Genomic DNA, 20,967 nt, shown 5'->3' with positions numbered 1-20,967 from the left:
CTTTCCAGGGAAGTCTGCAGAACCAGTCACAAAGGAATAATTAGCGTTGTGTGATGCCCTGTGCTAATGGGCAAATTAAAACCAGGTTTGGCTCCTCAACATGACGGTGCTTGAGAGGCTTTTGCATCAAGATGTCGCCAGCAGAGTGCCTTATGTGCTCAGAGGATTTCAGCGCGCTTATCAATAATGCAGGAGATCTGGAGAGACGGGGATAGCATATCGCCCTCCATGGGTCACAGGCTGACAGAAAAGCACAGCATGTCCTCAGAAACCTGAACACTAACTGCTTCATGCTAAATCTATGATGATTAAAGCAGCAGCTATTTCACTGAAGCTCATATAGATTCATGCAAAAATAATCCATTTGACTGTGCACTCTACAATCTTTGAACAGGTTAAGGTGCGCAGGCGGAGTAGCAGCTTCCATATTGGGCACTGGAAGAGGATACAGCGAGACAGGCTGCTAAATAAATCCCAATTTCAACTTTGACCTGCCTCCAAAGGGAAATTGGAGACTGGGGATGAAGAAATGAAGGGGGATTTAGGTTACCAGTGCCCTTATTCACCTTTCCTGGAACAATCTACAGTGGCTATTAATGAAAAAGCAGCCTAAGCTCTGATTCAGTCTCAATGAGGCAACTAAGCATTAAAAACAGAAATATGATGAGAGAGTTCCACATGTGGGGGCATTTAGACAGCGATATTCCTATTATAGGACAGAAGTCTGATGGTGACAAACTCTACCATACAGGGGATCAGCATTAAAAAAAGCTTTTTAATCTTTGACTCTCTCAATCTTCCCAAGTTCAATCTTGGACAAGACACTACATGGTAGCAACTACTAGGAGATTCATCAGCTCCTTAATGTGAATCATGCTCATGTAGTATAATTATCTCACTCAATAGCCCACAACATTGCTCCCAGAAAGGAGAGCTGGTTCACCCATGTGGTGTCATCAGTGTGTCATAAGAGTGGGTCTCTTCTGTAAGAGTCTGTAAAGGTGTTCTGAGGTCAAGATACACACAACTTCAAAAATTGGGCTCTAACTATTGCTGCATCTGCACATAAAGGATACCAATGGCAACGGTTACATATTCAGTCTAGCTTTTATTTACACATTGTGTTGAAAGAAGTAAAAAAAACAACAACAACAACACACTAGTCTAATATTTGTTCATGATATTGGTTCGATACCGACTGAAATAGCTGGGATGGGTGTCTGTGGTACTGTGACAACAGGGAGCCATCTATTTTATTCAAATATAAGTAGGGATGGGTACCGGTGTCCGGTGCCATAGTAACCAGACCGAAAAGCAGCGCACATTTTGGTGCTTTATTTCGGTGCTTTTTTTTTTTTTCCTGAGCCAATTCTAGCCAATCATTTTACCTTTCCGAGGATAGTAGGCGGGCCCAGGTACGTACGTTCTTTTAGAGCAGAGCTACAGATTAAAAATGCCCAAGGCGAAGCGGTCAAAAGTCTGGCTGTACTTCGCAGCAAAAGATGCAAACTCAGCAGCCTGCAACAAGTGCTTTAAGCTGATACTGTGATACTGTCAAAGGAGGTAACACCTCGAATCCGATGAAACACCTGGCGACGCATAGCGTTTTTTTTTAAAGCCGAGAAATGCGCCGTGTTTGATAGCTTGCTGCGAGACCTCACACCGTGCACATCTACTGCGGGTGTGGTGCCTGTTATCGGACCTGGAGTTAGCAACATCCCCCAAAAACCCGAAGAGTAGAGTCCTGGCTCCTAGCCCTGCCAGTGTAGCAGAAATGATGAGGATGATGATGGCAGCAGCAGCCGTTCTTCTCTGCGTGAGTAGCTTAATGTTGTTCGTGTGTAATTCACGTTGAGTAGGCTAACCATGTTATTAAATGAATGCATGTAAGGTGAACTAGCAAACATCATCATAGCTACATGCGGCTGTCTTCTTGTTTGACGGCAGATACTCCCTTCACCCGGGCCAAAAAGGCTAAAATGACCAAAGAAAAAGTGGAAAACAGTTAAACATGAGAGGTTTTTGGACCAATTTTGTGTTTTTTCCATTGTTTAAGCACTGCTTCCAGCCAAGAGTGATACCATATATGCCCTATAGCTGAAGAAAAGGCTAACATTGTTATCTTTTTACAAAAAACAGCTGAACATGAGAGGTTTTTGGACCAATTTTGTGTTCTCCATTCTTTAAGCACCAGTTTGAGCACCGTTTAAGCACCGGCACCGTTTCAAAAGTACCGGTTTGGCACCGGTATCGGATAAAACCTAAACGATACCCATCCCTAAATATAAGTTATTCAATGTTTGGTTTGCTGTGCTGTGTGTGACCAGGGGTGCACTAGTTCCTAGAAAGAGAGCTTACACAGCATGGAGGAAGCTAACAGCAAACTATTTGGAGTTCTCAAGATATTTCATGCTTGCTACGCCAACAAGTTTGATTTGTTTTTTGTTGCTTTGCAGCAGTTTGTGAATGTATGTTAGCAAATGGTGTTAAGTAGGGAGTTTTGACCTGTTTGGCATTTTCAAAAAAAAAAAAAAGCTGATAAAAAGCTAACTTGTCAGTTATCAAATTAATTTAGGTAACTACCATGTCCAATTTTTAAATGTTTAAATATTGCTAATACAAAAAGACAAAATGGTCACTGAGATTTTACATTTCAGCTAAATGTATTAATATTACTGGCAACTGAAACAGCTGTGAATCCTTCTTACTCATGGTTCTGATGATGCGAAAATTATTAGTTGCTCTTCAAAAGCACCATCATAACAACAGAGAATAATTTGTTACAGACAAATTAGATAAAGACAAATAACAATTCTGATGCTTTTGCTAGCTAGCCAGGTAGCACTGGAGTCTATTAACAGCTGGGAGGCTCCTGTGCTACATTCAAGAACAGCTAAGACAGATGGAGAAACAAGAACAAGTCCAGAGGTGCACTGAAATAAGCTGTGCCCATTGTTTAGAAGATTTCCTGTTTTGTTTTTTTGTTTTTTAAAAAAAGAGACTCGTTTTGTTCTGTTTTGTTTGTGCGTCTTCTTTGCATGCTCACATTTCAGGCTGTTCCTCTGCACACAGTGTGGTGGCATGCTGCAATACCGAGAACTAAAAAAAATCTGTTTTGTTCAAATTGGTTGAGTGTGGTTGAATGAATAAAGCAGAGTCCAATTGTGAGGGTACAGGGAACCAAGAGAGACAAAGATCAGTGCTACTCAAGGATAACAGGTGTTTTGCCCAATGCCACAGAGATTTAAGGATCAAATTAATAAATCCAAATTGAGATTTATTGGTTGTATTTTTAAGTTAGACTTCTCTGCTTTGGACACATTAGCACTAACAATAGCACATATCCCAATTTTGTTTGAAAATAAGTGGAAATTAAAAAGTGGCATTAAGTCTAACTGAAAAGCATAACAGGAAGCCTTTTAAGGACTGAATGACTTTATTTCCTGTGACAATTATTTTTGTTCTTTGTTAACCGAGTGGAAGAGTGGACTGCAAATTATTCTGGTTACGTGATTTTATTTTATTTGTCATTATTATAATGACTAGCACAAACGCAGGCCTGTGGGTCTAGTTTGCTTCGCTCAGGTATAAAAACACAGACAAGTGTGTAATTTTATCGTGCCATTCTTTTTATGTTCATTATCACGGTGTATATTAAGAAACTTGCTGTTCATAAACACCAAACAAATGATTTTTATTTTTTTTTAAAATATATTGTTCTACTTCTTTGCAGACTACTTATTAACCGTTTAAGACAAGGTAATCAGCTACAGGCACTATTAGTTACAGTTTGTTTAAAATTTATGCATATCTGTAAACAAGAACACATTCCAGTGATCCCAAAGTGCCTCTGTACTAAAAATTGTTTAGCAACATTTATTTAGAAATAACAATGAACACATATATGTAATGTAGACATAATGGCACATTTGTTTTGAGATCAGCTACTATACATAATATAAATAAAATTTATAATAATCTGAGTCTTAAAAATAAAATAATCCCAAAAACTATATAGATGTAGTTGTGCTTTAATCCAATCAGAAAACGTCCAGTAGCAAAAACTTTCCATGCCTGAATATTCTACATATTCTTTTCATACCACACTTCTGTATTAATTTTTTTTCCAAAAAGAAAGGCAACAATTCTTAAATTGTTCATGTGTGGATTTATCATTCTCTCCTTTCTCCTCACAATCAGGAGTACAACCTATACATTTAACATCAGTATTTGATTGATACCTGCAATCAATCAGGATGTGACTGTGGAAAATACGCAAAGTCGTGGTACTTGTATCTACCAGGAGTAGAAAGGTTGGGCTGGTGTGTCACATGCATGTGTCAAATTGTTGCATTTGACGGGCAGAATGTGGAGAGTTTTATCCTCACCATCTGATATGCAGTCAATCACAAAACAGTGCCCTTACACTCTAGCATGACATGCCTACACCTGCACCTACACATCTCATAAAGCACATGAACAGGGATTCACACTTAGTAAAAGTCACAAATCCTGACTGAAATAAATAATACTTATAGTACTCCCACTTAATATTCAGCCACAGTCACATCCTGAACTTGAAATGGCAAACGCATCCTGCTGCCTCATAAGCAACGTCATCATTCCGTCTTTCTCATCCATGGCAACAGGTATAGGACCAGATTCTGGTTGCCATAACAACTCAAACTTGCCACAGACGGGGAGGATGCAGCACATCTTGTCCTCTTTTCTCTCGTCTCGAGCGTTCACCGTTATTGCCCTCACAAACTATTTAGACATTCTTAAAATTCAAGTTTATGGATAATTACAGTCATTTATCAAACACTGATTTCCAGGTTTAAATCCTTTGCACATCTCAACAACCAACATGCAGGCGGCACTGGAGACTTTAAGCCACTTATAATGTCAGGCTCAATAAGCAACGTGAGAAGCAACCTAAACTGTGCAAAGACATAACATGTCATAAATTGGAAAAAAATATAAGAAAATGAGTGTAGTAATGAATCAAAAAGACAGTTTATCATTTAGATGCACTGAAACAGAAGGAATACAATGGCTGACTGTGTGTACCAGGAAATACCGGGGCACACCGTGAGAGATGTAGCACTGTTTATCATCCCGCCGTCGGTAAGCACTAAACATCCATTACATTAACAGATGACATGCAAATCTACACATATGAGGTACTCAAAAGGAGTCAAAATTCTCTTAAGACTGTGAAACGTAGACAAACAAAAGCTATTGGGTGGCACATTCAACTGTTTGCTCTTCCGAAATGCTACGGCTTTACATTTTCAGCTCCTAGGAATTTAGGAATGATAGGATGCAAGCCCTCCACTTCAAGTCAGGGTGAACAGCAGTTAACTAACCACATCCTGACATCAACCTCAGCTGGTTGTTGCCAGCAGACATTTTGTGCTACAGTGCTCAATATGGGGCCTATAATCCAACCAGGAAAGAAAAAAAAAACCCCTCAGTAATTAGGTTGTTAGGAGGTCTCCAAGCACCAGATGGAGACTAAAAGCTAGCCCTTTTCACCTGACGCTAACAGCCAGAGTCTAAAATGGCTGAACAAAATCGACCTCTCTCTCTTCCAGTAACCCTTTAAGGATACGCCGACTGCTAAGTGAAGCTGATCGATGACTATCTGGGATCACAGGCAGGGGGTGAAGACATTAGGGTGAATGCATATGGAAACTTTGAAAGAGAAACAAATGGGTGAAGTTAAAGGAACCCAGAGAAATAATATCTGTGCACAGCTGGAATGACAACACGTGCTTCTTTGAACAAGACAGGAATTTTAATAGCGTCCCTGGGGTCTCTGTGTGCATATGCAAGCGCATCTGTGTGATGTTCACTTCTGAATAATATCCCTTCAAACATTTAATTCATATTTACTCACAAGAGTACAGACTGCTCTTTTCCACTAAATAAAAATGTTGGTTACACCAGTTGAACCAAAACCATGTGCACTTAACTACTAATTAAATAATCTCATGACATGTAACTTCACAGGCAAATTACTGTTAGTGATAGAAAATCCATTTGTAATAGCAGCTGAGAGAAACATTTAAAGTTCAGCGTACAGTATTAGCACCCAGCTTCTTACTTATTATTAAATATTGAAGGCCATAGTAATCATTATTTTTAAATGGATTGCAATTCACCATCACGGGATGTTTTTATTTCTAGAGATTACATCTAGGTGCCCAAAACAATAATGGAACCTCACCAAAACAATGCCCTATGTCAGAAAATAATTTTCTGCTTTGGTAGAGCTCTGGGTCTATAATGATTTTCTTCTCTGCTAGTTAATATGTAATATACAAGATGGAAGCAAGTCAATTAAAAATTGTTGTTGTTCCAATAATGGAATTTCTCCCAATAACATAATCTGATAATGTGGATCATGGTGCTGATTAGAAATGCCGCTTAAAACCTAATCTCTGTCTCCCTCTCCCCCTCTGCCATCTAAAAAAAAAACAAACAAACCCCCCCCCCAAGAAACACCCTGCATTGGTATAAAAAGCCAGAGACAGAGAGGGTAAACTAAAACATTACAGCAACAAAGTCTGACAGTGAAACTGCTGCATCCTCTACGTCCACAGCTGGTATGTTTTACACAGATGCAGCCAGCACTGAATTCAGATCAGATCAGAGGAACTTTATTGATCCCAGAGGGAAACTGAGTTGTCATAGCAACATACAACACACAGTTTAGGGTTTTTTTTTTTTTTCATTCCTGGTGAGCTCTGCTATCGCTTCCTTCCCTGTTCCAGTCCACTTTTCAATCAATTGATCGATGCAAAGCATCACACGTTGCTCAACGCACTGCACGGAAGCATGTTAGCGTTGGCTGAAAACTCGCCTTCACAGGCAAATACATACACAAACGGATCAAACGGCAAATCCACAAATTAAGCATTAAGCTGTGCGCACACTGGAAGAGATTCATTTGTCATACATCACTTTGAAGCTGACGGCTGGTCGCTTGCACACACTCCAAGCTCTGGTTGCCTAGGTGACCCTCTATTGTACTACCAGGTCATATGTCAATTAGCGGTAATCTTCGCTCTCAATGGTAGTTGCTTCAGTCGCTTACCGGGAATTTGAGAAAACTTTGACCTGGGTCCGGCCTACTTCCCATTGCCTGCAGTTATGACACCTGAAGTTGCAGAGTATCATTCATTTTCTATACAGAAGACTTGAGGGAAAAGGTAAGTATATTCACTTAAAATATTAAATCTCCATTTAAGGTCACCGTTGTCAAGTGACACTTCATCGTGTGGTTCTTGCAGTATGGATAAGAACCACAGCTGCTTCATGGCTACAACACAATTATTCATTTTGGTAAAAAGTGTGAGGTATTGTATGAGAAATAGAAAATGTTGTGTACACTTATTTCAAACTACAGCCTCCCACCTGTGTCAGTTTGTGGATGAATGGTGAAGCGAAACAGCTGTTGACATGAACCAACGATGTGAGCAGTGCCACAGTAACGCTAATATAGCTGTTCACTCTCAAGTAGCAAGACTCAAGTTTGGATGAGGTACATGCTGAGTTGGCCACAGAAATTCTCTGCATGTTGCATCCAGTGTATTTAGGAGAGTGTGTTTGATGGCTCGGTTACCAGGGCTGCGGCACAGGTGACAGAGTTGTCGCTGGATGCGGCTTAAAGCTGAGGGCTAAAAGTAGTGTCTGAGCACTGCAGCGCACATTTGCAAACAGCTGAGCTTGTCGCAGCCACAACACAGCACATACAACATCTCCAAAATAGAAACTTACACCTTGATTACCCCCCTTGGATACAGTGACGTTCATGTAAGGTCAGGGTGGGTTGCCAGGTGGCCTTTAATTAAAAAAAATATCGACACAGCAAATCAATATGACTCTGTTAAATACTTCTGCCAGAAAAAAAACAACGTAACTTTCCAAGCAGCGAGTTTTTCTTACAAGGAGACATGACCCTTTAAAACAATCTATATCACGGTCACTGACTCAGACAAACTACAAGAAAATTTTCTATTCATGAAAGAATCAGACATTTTCATTTGATCAGATGAGTGTACTTCAGAGGCACTGCTGGAACTTTAAAGGAAGGCACTAACAGCATCTCATCTTCTACTCAGAAGGCCGATCACGTCATTCTTCTACTGGGTGAGGGGAGAGAGGAAAAAAGGCACAGGAAGACACTTGAACAAAGCACTGAATGCAGGGTATTGCATGCAGGGTTAGAGCCTGCAAAACACATTAGGTAATCTGTTATGACAAGGCTCTGTGCCGAGTCCCCTCTGTGACAATGACCCTTTTCACACTGCCCTACCCCCCTCTCTTTTTTTAGGGAAGAAAAAGCATTCAGAAAAATATATACTCTCAGTGTTTTCATTGGAAAGTGACTGAAGTTAGCTTAAAAGCAAATGTAAAACAACAGCGCTCCATTGAAAAGCATGCTTTATTTAACTGATGCTCTAAAAGTCAAGCTTTAAATGCATTCAATACATGTGCCTAGGTTATCTGATGAAATATGGTCTGAGCAGGAAATCAGTGTTTGCATGTAGTGCAAAAAAAAAAAAAAGAAGCCCCTGTTTACTTTCTGTTTCTGAGCTATCACATATAAATCCCACCACCTACCAACTTAAGAGGATTTCCTTAAAGCATTTTGAGTGATAGCAGAGAGAAAAGAGAGGCAGTGTAGTAGGAGTATGCTTTTTTTCCCCCTTAATATGCATATATGTATGTGGTAACAGGCTTTCTCTTAATTCCTCGCCCCAATTTAGGATACTGGATTTCTTGTTAGCATGGTGAGAAATAAGAAATCGCTGAAAATCTTGAATCAATACATTTTTAACAAATGTTGTTCCAAAAGGAAACAAAAAAGCCCCACATGCGTAACCTGATTATAGGTGGAGTTGCCTGTTTAGCTAGAAAGCAGTGGGAGAAGCGCAGTCCTGGCCGGCCCATGTGCCAGCTGTTCCAGCTCTGACGACTGTCTATTTATACAGCAGCAGATGGCAGTTAGTGCCTAGCATGCCGACAGACTGTCAGTGACAGGAAGGAATGGACAGATTTCAGCCGCCCAACCTTTCCGCTGAACTTGTAGCCAAACCATACATTGCTCCGAGCCCACAGACACTGATAGCTGGCGAGTGCTCCAACTACCTCTTGATATTAGCAGCTTATGTGGACTCACTGAGTCCAGGATAACAGAGACTAAAGAGAGGCTTCTAGAAGCCACCAGATAGAGAAAACATGCAAGGCCAGCAGGACTCCATTCAGGAGCTAAACAAACACAGAACTACAACAAAGAGAGAGGGATGCCAGGCAGCCTCACAGGTGGTGGCATGCAGGGTTAAATGAAATCAATGCTGAAATAAGACTAAATTCTTTCTTTCTTTCTTTCTTTCTTTCTTTCTTTCTTTCTTTCTTTAATTTAAAAAAAAAAAAAGGAAAAAAAGAAGAAGTTTCAATTCTAATTACCTAAACTCTGTATGTCAACCTAAACTCTGGGAACATACTCCAGGATAGGGCTGGGCCATATCATACCGTTCACGGTAATACCGGTATAATGTTGGGCAACGATAAGAAAATGAAATATCACGATAGAATATGGGTAAAACGCGCATGCGCAGTGCCTTCATACGCACATGGTGGAAAAAGCATGGCGGCAACGGAGAATGAGATGGGCGAAAGCGGATCGTTGAATGAAACGGATGAACCAGAATTGGTTTGTAAAAATGCTGCAACTTCAGTGGTGTGGAACTGGTTTGGCTTTCGTCCGTCAGATACACAACAAAGCACTATTTTTGGTAGAGCATGCTAGCGGGCCGTCGTTATTACCGTGTTTTTTGGAAAATACGGCACACTTAAAATCAATCCTTTGATTTTTCTGAAAATCAAAAGTCCCCCTTATAATTCAGTGGGCCTTATGTATTAATTCTGGTTGTGTTTACTGACCTCGAACCGATTTTATGTGGTACACGACGCTCGAAAATCTGTCAAATGTTTTAGTACGACTTTGCTGAGCTACGAACCCGCACCGCTTGACGGATTGTCGGAACATTACGGCTATCGTAGGCAGGAGCCTCGCGGAGTGATACGTACTGTGCTTCAACATAATATTACCGTATTGTGTGTGTATAACCTCTTTTTTGGATATTAGTTTTGTGGATAGTTTTGTGGATATTGTACATTGTTATGCTGAGGATATGTCGGCCAATTTCCACTGGAAATGCCTTTTGGTTAAACTGTCAGCAAGGAATTTGCATTTGCACTGTTAAAGTTTTATATAACTTTAATGCACATAAAAAACAGCTGCTTGTTTAAGTGAAAATACATTGATGGTTTGTTTTTTTTTGCACTAATAAAGTTGTGGAGTTGTAAAGTATTTTGTCTAGTGTCAATTATATCATCAGTTATATTGTCATCGCAAATTTTCAAATGTATATCGTGATAAATATTTTTGGTGATATCGCCCTGCTCTACTCCAGGACCTTTAATGAGCATTTTTCAGCCATTTTCACAGCTTCAAGAGGCACCGCTTTTCCAAGAATTATATTCTCCTTGGTGCAGGTGCTGCCTCAAAGGTCAAAGGTCTTTCCCATGACAACCTGTGCCGAGAAGTAGTTCAGCACGTCCAGCTCAGCTTTAAAAGAGTCTGGTATATTCAGATTTAAAAATAGCACTTACTTTTACGGCACTGAATATTTCCTGCATTAATCTTGGCACAATAAGCCCGTGGAGCTGCACGTGCTCAACTAAAAAAAGAGGAACTGAAAAGATTTACAGAGAAAGCAGTTCCTCTAAAGTTTAAATTTTTAGAAAATTTGGTTGCACACTACAGAACAAGATTTTAATGTCAACTCAACTGAGGTGATCAACATTGCGAGTTAGAGCAGTGATTAACTAATAACATTTACACACAGATGATGCTATAAAACATGAAATTACAGCTGAAAAAGTCATAAAAATGACAAGAGCAAAAAAAAGGGAGAGAGGGGCTGATTCAACTCCAGTAACCTATGACTTTAACATGAGTGCAGTGCCCTACCGTCAGAAACAATAAATCCTGGAGAAAGGAAAGTTTCTTTGACAAGTATAAATGAATGGATTGGCACTGCAGCATTACTTGTTTTTATATTTAAATCATGATAGAGCAACATCTGAAGTCTGTCTAAAAACAGTGGGGATGCAGTGGTTTAAGCAGCCAATATTCAGCTTGTGGAGCCACACAACATGACATTTATTGATGTCAGTAGACAATGTTTATATCAGTTTTGGGGTCATATCTGTTTTAGGGTCCTTGAATCCAGTTCCAGAAATCTGCATATTTGAATTTGTGCTTAAAAAGAGGGGGAATAAAAAAAAATCAAAGACAGAAGGAAAAAGAAAAAAATTCAGTGCAGAAATCCTCAGAGCATCTCTTCAGTGCTCAGATTATCATATGGCCCAAGAACAGTGGGAACAACGGTGGAGACCGAGCTGTGCAGACACGGGGAAGACAGCACTGCTCACAACAAGCTCCTATTTTACAGAGCAGTGACCTGGATTTCCTTAACTAGCCTCTACTCTGCAACACAAGTCTCACTTTAAATGTTCCCTGGCTTTCTGTGCGCATTGTGACATCATGAACACCGAGCAGGCGCATGGATCGGTGAAAACCTCACATTTCTTTTTCTTTGGTGAACATCTTTCAAAAAAACCAAACATTCAGGTTAAGCAGAGATTGATGCCTCATGTTAACATTAGATGAGTGAACCTTTCACAGAACAGTTTCTCTGCAGAGAACAAAAGTGATGTGTGAAAGTCTGTGTGCTGCATGCATATGCATCCATGAGTGGGTGTACACTCCAATGATCTTCATTAGCTTCCCAGCATAGGATTCCAGTACCTGACCTAGTCATGGGTCAGCTGTCCCGCCTGATTAATTAAGGTTTCAAAAATATTACACTGCCAACCCCTCCACTCTGGACGCATGAATAATACACAGTGAGCATGATGCCCACCAACAAGCTACTCGTGCTCAGACTGCAAAGCTCCCCGGGCTGCCTCTGAATTCAGCCCCAGACTGTGGGAGGAAACCAAACAACACAGTCTGGAAAGAGAGCTGTGTCGGTGAGGGCAAAAAACTTAAAAACACATTCACTTTCTTGAATGTGGGAAAGCCTGACCATTTCAGTCAACTTAAGCACCGAACCAAAGAGCAGGGACGAGGAGCAAGCCAAGAACCGACGGAACATGATAACAAACATGCCATTATCTTGCCTTTTTTTTTTTTTTTGCCGCCAGTCAGAGATGAATGGTGTCGGATGCAGGCTGTTGGGAACGCAAAGACATTTAAAGAAATACCTGCTGGTTATGTGGTGTGCAGGTAATCAAATGAAAGCACAAAAGCATCATCCTATACTCTGAACCCTGCATGTGCTGATTATCCTGTACAGACGTTTAATGTTTGCATTCTTCTTAGCCATCATGCAATAACATGAGGGAGACAAGCAGAGTGATGAAGAAATATTTTCAGTGCTAAGAAAAACAAGGAGAGTCAGAAACAACTGAACCAGCCTAAATACAGAGATCTCTCAATTTCTACTAATTTCTGTTGGCATTTTGCATTTTGAATAATGAAGTGAAAATGCAAACACAGGCTTCCAATTATGACTAACGGATGTAAAAAATAATGGCACTGTCTCCCTTCACTGGTAGCTAAGCTACAAACATGCACGGTCAGCCTCAATCATAATTATGACCAAAACCCCATGATGTATTGCTATGTGATGCCGCCTCACGCTGTCCTACACGTGAAGTGTGCTCATGCACGACTTTCACTGTCTCTCTGCTGCGGCTGCGTTTGCACACCCCCTCCCCCCTACCAGTCAGCTCCTCTAATATCCCACTTTTTTCTGCAAAAGGCTCACTCAGATTTTCTGATCTCTGTCGCAGGCTGAAAAGCTAAAAACAATGAGGTAGATAGAATTTAACCAATGGGACGCATGGAAAAAAACATAACCATAAGATGAGTACAGAATGAGTTTGGCAAATTTCTAGCTAGTGTGCTATGTGAGAAAAATAAACCTCGTGAGATCAGGAGGTATGTTGCTTTTCCAGATGTACTGCTTTATGGCATCGGTAATACCTACGCTTTAAGACATCTGGAGCTGATCCTCAAGCCCTCAAGTTACGACCGAGGATCACGTCATCCAACTATGACATTTGCTGCAAGTGTTTGCAAAAAAGAGGTTTCTAATAAGTCTCTTTGTTTTCATGTAGCAATTAAAACACAAAGCAAAGGCAGGTTATTACAAGAAAATACAGGAAAGCAACTGGCCTGATCTGTGGCAACATGGAGAATGGTTGGGTGATCTCAGTGAGATCCTCTCTGTCTTCTAAAGCAGACATCTGTTATACTCTGGGTTAATAATTGTTTAGGCTTAGAGAAATCTCCCCAAGAGCCAAAGAAGACCATTTTAAAAATCCAGTTATTGAACTAAAATTCTAGATAGCAAAGTAAAAGCTAACTCTACCCAGATCTTAGGCTGCGTCAGCTCAATAGATGGAGTGCATCAATTAATGAGGAGGTGTTTCTATCCATCTGCTATGACGCTGATATATAACAGCAGATGTCTCTTCTTTGTTTGGCTGTAGCTTCTGTTAATGACAGCCCACGGCTTATTTATAATACACAGTACATTACAGCCCTGCATGTTATTAAGACATTTCATTAGTCTAGCTCGACCACAGCAAGCGTCGCTGCTTCCACAGTTTTTCTAAGTCTGAGAAATTACTGCTCAGACTCCTTCCTTAGTTTCCGTACCAAGAAATCCCACAATGCCTTGTGTCATTCACTTCAGTTGACATCAGGATCCCATTTTCCACAGACTCTATGGCCCAAACAACATGCTAAACATGAAAAACTGTTTGCAGTTTGAGCAAATGAGTGTGCATAATTATGTAGATTACTGACTAAGTAAATTGATGTTGACTAAAGCAAAATGTTTAAAAGGAGGAACACTGGAAACAAAATAAAACCTAGCTGCCAAAAAGCAAACAAAAACTGTGAAGTGAAAACCACAAGAAACTTGGTCAGTTACAAAGCTGTAACCACTTTGAGGAGTTTAACACTTTCCCCTCTGACCTCAGCCACATCTACAATATGGCAGCATTCAGGCTTCACCCTCATGTGCAATGCACTGTTGTGGGTTCTTATTCATTTCTTATTAATGAAACATAATTCAGTGTTAATGGGTAAGGCCATCGGGGTTCTGTGCAATGCTTTGTTTCTCATCTTAAATAAGAATGGTGCCATTTGCCAAACATGTGACACATGAAGAGAAGCTTATCAAAAGAATCTGAGAATCAGAGAGGATTCTAGTACCTGAGAACTTCTGATTAAAACCTATGGTTAGTATTGTTGTAACTAGGTCAGCATTTAGCAGCCTACATGCTATTACACAAAGTGACCGTGTCTACTCAAACGTCCCAAACATATGTCCACCAGTCAGTTTCAATAACTGCCAGAACATCAGCATTAAACAACAATTTGCAAAGCCGAACCCAAAAACAGAGCGTCATGAAGAACCACAAGGCAAAATATTATAATGCTGTGGTGGGTTTCCCTCATTTGCATTTTAAAAAAGCAAAGAATACAGAAAAAGCGAAGCTTTTATTCATTCACTGCAGATGTTTTAGTATTGCTATTGCTTTGACTACTACAGAAGACAACCACAGAACATATGACAGTGGTTTCATGAGGCACAGCTCATCAGACCCTTACAGGGTTTCTATTTCCTGTTTATAAGTTTGGCGTGTACCTTGGTCTAGGGTTTATGACTTGGTACATTTCATATGTCAAAGAAGCCTCAAGCAAGATGGTGAATCCTGAATGCCTCCTGATGGATCCATCAGAGAGTCAGTGTGCGTATGATAGAAAGTGCTTAAAAGGCACAGAATAAAGCGCTGCATGAGTGGTTATCTGAATGGGTACATGTTGCTTGTTGTGAGAAAAAAAAAAAAAAAAAAGAGTACTTGGAATACTCTGTGTAGAAAGATGTTATACAAGTATTAGTACGATTATATACACACACTAGCTAAGCAGATAGCGTGCACTTAGCAATAATGCTCCTTGAAAAGTCTTTGCCTTGCTTACCAATTTAAATATGTTCATGGACAGGCAAGGGTGAGCAGAGAGCTTGTACGCTGTTCAAAAATACCAAGTGTAATGTTAAATGTGAGTTAAGACATAACAATAACAATATTAGCACACAGTCTCCCTAGCTTCAACAGCTAGTTTAACACACTCATCGATACAGAAAGTCACAAAGTTAGTGTAAGACACCTGCTACGAGTAGTTCAGCTAAAAACTGGGTGAGCTGCATGACATGCATTTGTGCCTCTCAGCTGACAGTCCCGTGACACAGTAAACACAGGCTGCCTGTCCTTCCTCCTTATTAGGAGGTCATGTTTGAATGTAAAAGTTTGCTCTGTACATTTGTGAATGTTTGGCTCTAGAACTATCTGAGTGATGAGGAATGTAACACCCTAGAGCGGGTGCATGTCGGTATGTATACACCTGCAAGGGTCACAAGGATTACGGCTTCTGGGCGTGGTGATCTGAGGCAAGCCAAAGGATTACTGGTCTTAATCAGGTCAATCAGCCCTGTCTGCACAGGGTTCAGCGAAAGTATGACTGCCCCACATCCAAACCCACCTTCCTTGCTGCATGTCCCACCAATAACTGCATTTCATTGACGTGAAAATGGTTCATTGTTATTTCTGCTGTTATGAGAGCCTCCTCTTATGTGTAACTGACACTGGAGCTGAGCTCGTTCTTTCCTGCAGGGTAAGGTCAGCATCCACTTACCTCATAGTGAGAGCACACTTGGATGAATTGTATCTGAAAGGTGAAGGTTTAATTGATGTGGTGACCTTCTGTTTGTGCTTTCAATTAGTCATTTTGTTTACTCTTAGCTTAAGTGATAATATCGTCTAACATCCCGTTCTTGAAAATGTGGCTAGTGTAGACTACTGATAAAGCATTAGAAACACTATTTTGAACACCAGACAGCGACTAGACTAGACTGCAGGTTTGCAATCAGTTGACAAAATGCTTCATCATAACATCTCTGTGTGCTTTGTAAGCTCTATTGATCATCTCTGGCTATACATCGTGAGTGGCTCCTCACTGGCTCAAGGGGCACATAACACATGAGTTACATAACAAGATGGAAACTGAAGTGAAGAACACATCAGGCCCCAGATTAAGGCGGAGTTTGGGTGTACTGGAGTTATTCAACATTTGGAGTACCAACACAAAATTAGCGGGCCATCGCGTCACTGTTTTATAATTACATTAGCTCTGGTATGTCTGAGAGCGTCTCCTGAATGAGGCCTTTGCTTTGTTTCTGTCTCCCTGCAGAGGCCTTGGACACATTTCCTGCACACTGGATAATCAATTTGCTGCTCCTTTGCTCTCATCCTATCCTTGACAACCCTCTATGCATGGTGAAAAGGGGAAAGAGCAAGAAAGAGACCGAGTTCTTGCCCCCTACCCCCATCTTTCTCTGTACTGTTGACACTTGCACACAGACGGGCACATATGCCCTTGAGCCAGTCACAACAATAAGGGGAGTGTCATGGCATAACGCACACATCTGCCAAACACCTACAAGCTGACCACGCAACATCCCATTTCCGTCAGGCAGCCTTCAGCCCAATTTAAATGCAAGCAAAGACCAGTGAAAACATTAGAAGTACACCCATACTGCGCACACACACTGACTGGCTAGCGCTACATCACAGCTTATCATACACAGGCAAAAACATAACATACTGACCAGAGATTTTTTTAATAAATTTCCAGTAGCATGGATTTTAGAAGTTTCTCTAGATGCTGTTGTTTCACCACGTCAGACACCAACTGTTTCATAGCCACCTTCCACGCCTTCTGGAAAGGCTACGTTGTTGGGTTTTTGATACCCAAAGTTGTTTGGGTATCAAACAACTTGGGTAAACTTGGGATGAGTCATGTTTAGAGTTTTGTTTTTCAATAATGCAAAATTAGACATTTACACAGATGGACGCTGAACATATCACTTAGAAAGAAACCACTAGGTTGACAAATAAAAACTCCTTGGTAAATGTAACACTCATGTGACTAATTCTATCTATTTATCCTGTTACTGTTAAAAACATACCATAAAAATCTTTATTATTAAAATACTGTTCAAATGGCAATGCTGTGTCTATTTCATTTGGTTAGAGTAAAGATGCACAATGGCTTTTAGAAAGTCTGGGGGAATACAACGACCACAACAACAAAAAAAAAAGTCAGATTTTTTTTAAAACTTCGAGCCAAATGATCTCAGTATGATCCTGTGCGTGTCTGAGCCATCAGGTAGGATTCGGCCTCTCGGCATCCAAATAAGACAGCGCATTCTCAGCATACCATCTGCAATGAAGTCCTGACGAAGGGAGAGTATGGCCGCCTGCCAGCCTCCCTTTCTGCTCTGCAATCTGCCCATGTGAAAGGAGGCAGAGTAGGCAGTACCGCAGCCTACTCCTCTCCCTCACTCGCTCACACACTCACTGACTAACCCCCCTAAAAAACGCTGCATATTCCACTGCAGCTCTGCTACAAACCACGAGTCACCCTCCAGCTCCTTCGGGTGACATTGGCATAATGAAAACCCAAGGATATAGAGTAAAACTACTAGGGATTTGACACAAAGCTTCTCTTTGGTAGAGTGTGAGAGATAAAGGACAAGTGAGCCATAACTGGTAGGGACACTTGATCTTATGGAAGATTCATATAAGCTTAGTCTAATGAGGGTGATATAAGACTGACAGACAAAACTCGAGAGCCTGCTGGTAGAGCATGTTTCTGTTTCCACATGCTGTCTCGTTACTGCGGGTTAATAAATGCTTCGACGCTAACGTCGTGGAGATTGTGCTCAGCTGGAATGAAGCACACACGACAGAGTCATGAGTAAGGAGGCAGCTAGCACTTCACAGTAACGGATGACTCACAAGTAAGCAGGTTGAATCACATGACTGCAAACCACGTTCAGGTTTTCTCTTCTTGCTCTGCTATTGCTTATACTATATAACACTGTCGACAAGCATGCTTTACGGTAAATAAGGGCACTATCACATAATCAAAGCTGATGTGCCTCGCTTAAAACTAAAGCTTAGATGGTCTTAACATCCTTCCCTCAATCACGGATTAGTGCAACATGAGAAAAGTTATAAATATGTATATTTTTACTTAACCTGTCAGACTTTGCATCTCTATCTCAATCACTGTGGTTCAAATAGGGATGCAAATCTTGTAAATAATTAACTGCCAGTCGTGTTTTATATGCATCTAACAACCTCTTCACAAATTGTTTGTGTACACTCATGAGATAACGCAACCATAAACTATAAAGCAGCACACACATCCATTAAAGAAAAACAGTGGCCGTGTGATAAAGCCTAGCTGAACTGGGGGTGCTGGCAGGCCACGCTGTGGGACGACCCCTGGGTCTCCCAGCGTGAACCAACTAAGCGTTTCTCACACAGAATCTCCTCTGGCATGCACACCCCTCCAGAGGAGGAGGAATTTCACTCTGTAAGCCTTTTATTCTCTTTCAGGCTGCTCGTCCCCAACCGTCCACTATTCAGTTTGCTCATTCTACTATTCTCTGCTAAGACGCCTGAAGGAAGAACATGCAGGAGCATGCATGGTACACCAAAGTGTTCCTGCAGACTGGACCTGCATAAAATCAAGATGCTTCCCCCCCCCCCAGTTTGTGTGGTGGTCTTGCATGCATGCCAGTAGGCCACTTACTTGTAGTGTTGCCTTGCATCTGAATGATACATTTTGACTCCTTGCTTATCTCCCTCGAGTTGAAGGGTCGAACTCGAACAGCGACTTTCACAGACGCCCCAGACATGTTTGCAGTTCAAGTCCGTCTCCCTGTAAGATCCCTTGTTTATATCCCTCCTAAAGGAAACAGAAAAACAAGTGTGCATCTCCTCAGTTAAAACAATAAGTGATGCAGTGAAGCCAGACAATGTTTGCTTCCTTCTTTAAAAATAAAACAAAAGTGCTATAGTGAAAAGGAGTAGAGCCTGTTTTCACTAAATGTAAATCAAACACAATGAAAGTCCACCCCCTCCCAATTTTCAGTCATAACAGCCTACAACAAATATGGCCGACCAAACCCGATGAAGCCTTTAATATTTTGTAAACAGCAGCCGATCATACATTTAGCAAATCAAACAGAGGATGTAAGCCTTTATATTTATATCATAAACCCACAGTTTACGTGAAATGCGCTTTAGCCGAAAACAAAATACGAAGATCACAAATCACGATTGCTGCATGCATAAAATAACGTGACGTTAAAATACCACACAACTTTCCATCGTTTTTACAGTCCATTTCGGCTACACAACCCGCACCCGGTGACTACACAGCCTAAATATCCCATGTTTTTCCATGTACTTGCAGTCAGCCATACTTGCCGAAGCATACGCCCATGAAATCCTATCTCCCCTATTTGGCGTGAGCTACAGCGGGACAGCTAACCGAGGGCCTGTCTGTTGCATCTGACACTGTTCATTTTGTGCAGATGGAGAGCTTAAATTTCCCCCTTTTAAAAAAATTACATTCGCTGATGTTAGGAAGTAGGCTAATCCTCCGCCGCTGCATGTTGGGGAATAGTGCAAGGGAGGAGTTACATGCTTATTTTAGCAGCCCAGACTGGACACATTGTTCACATTTACCCTATCCGGCAGGGTTAAAGGCGTTTGACGTTAAATCCTACCAGAGGCGAAGCTTTCAACAGTAGCTATTATATTTTCTATTGCAAGCTAGCTTTAACCCGTTAAATGTTATTGGCTCCGACTTCAATATTTACGACCTACAGTCTAACGGAAACAGCTATCCAACTATAATCAACTAAACCTATAAACAAATTATTCTATATACTGTAACAATTAAGTACCTATATATGTTTAATTTTTTTGTGTTATTGGAACCTTGGCCACGTAGAGGTCCACTGACCACCGGACATGTATTAGTTAACACAGACGACTGCTCCCTATCCATCTTTGAAACTAAACTGTAATAACAACCCAGTGCACAACAGTCCCCCAAAATATAAATACATTATTTTAAAAAATATATACTTACGCTTGGAGACTCTTGCAAAAGACAAAACCAAAACCACCGGACAGTGGCGAGAACTAACGCTAGCTAGCAGGCGTCAAAATGTGTTGTTTCTATCAGAATCTGTGCGCAAGGAAACTGCTATAAAGTCCATTTCCGTGAAAAACACCCATTATAGCGGTATCCTCCGGCGGAAGGATTTGTATTTAGAAACGGCCACTTCGTTGACTACTTTAGTCTCCCTTACAGATGAACGGCGGACGCCTATCTGCACACTAGTGAGAAGAAGAATTGGTAGATTGTCTTGATTTACCGAAGAGATTACGTCAACTCCCTCTCAACGCGCTCACGGACAGGCTGGCGGGCCAATGAGCAAACAGAGAGCGGCGACTAATGCGGCGAAGAGCCTATGGCGTGACTCGGAGTCGCGAAGGGGGAGGGAATAGGTGGGGTGTCGCTCCCTTTTTTTTCGCCCGTGACGCCACACTGCAGGATTTCTCATTACCGCTACCCGCAGCACCATGGGTTACCGCAAAGAGCGCCGTCTAGCGACGTAACTTTTCCGTGCATCACGAATTTATAAATCAAATTATTTATATTTTTGCTAATATAAACTGCCTTAAAGCAGGCACAAGAGATGCCACTGACCATAAAACAAAATAAAATGAGCAAATACATTTCCTGCTGTGTTTGAATATAATCAGTTCAATTAAATTTTACTCATTTAGCGCCAAATCACTACAGCAGTTGCCTCAAGACGTTTTTTTTATTGTAAAGACCATACAATAATAGAGAGTAAACCTCAACAATCAAACAACCCC

At 41.0% G+C, this 20,967-nt stretch overlaps 1 protein-coding gene across 24 annotated transcripts in view; it reads right to left on the bottom strand.

Annotated features, from left to right (window-relative positions):
* kif1b (kinesin family member 1B) overlaps positions 1–20,473 on the bottom strand; it is a 61,233-nt gene extending 40,760 nt beyond the window's left edge. For 17 of the 24 annotated variants that reach the window (XM_063465372.1, XM_063465376.1, XM_063465382.1 and 14 more), the window contains exons 1-2: positions 20,171–20,451; positions 18,821–18,976 (exon numbers count right to left, since the gene is read on the bottom strand). In XM_063465372.1, the coding sequence (XP_063321442.1) occupies positions 18,821–18,926 (106 nt within the window). In that variant the 5' untranslated portion in view covers positions 18,927–18,976; positions 20,171–20,451. Of the gene's footprint in view, positions 1–18,820; positions 18,977–20,170 lie in introns of all 24 variants that reach the window. The other 7 variants (XM_063465387.1, XM_063465395.1, XM_063465389.1 and 4 more) reach the window with 3 other exon arrangements.
* Positions 20,474–20,967: the final 494 nt, after the last annotated feature.

This window comes from Pelmatolapia mariae, linkage group LG20 (assembly GCF_036321145.2).
Source record: "Pelmatolapia mariae isolate MD_Pm_ZW linkage group LG20, Pm_UMD_F_2, whole genome shotgun sequence".
NCBI classification, from domain to species: Eukaryota; Metazoa; Chordata; class Actinopteri; order Cichliformes; family Cichlidae; genus Pelmatolapia; species Pelmatolapia mariae.
The sequence above is the reverse complement of the archived record's forward strand: the minus strand, read 5'-3'. Positions and strand labels throughout refer to the sequence as shown.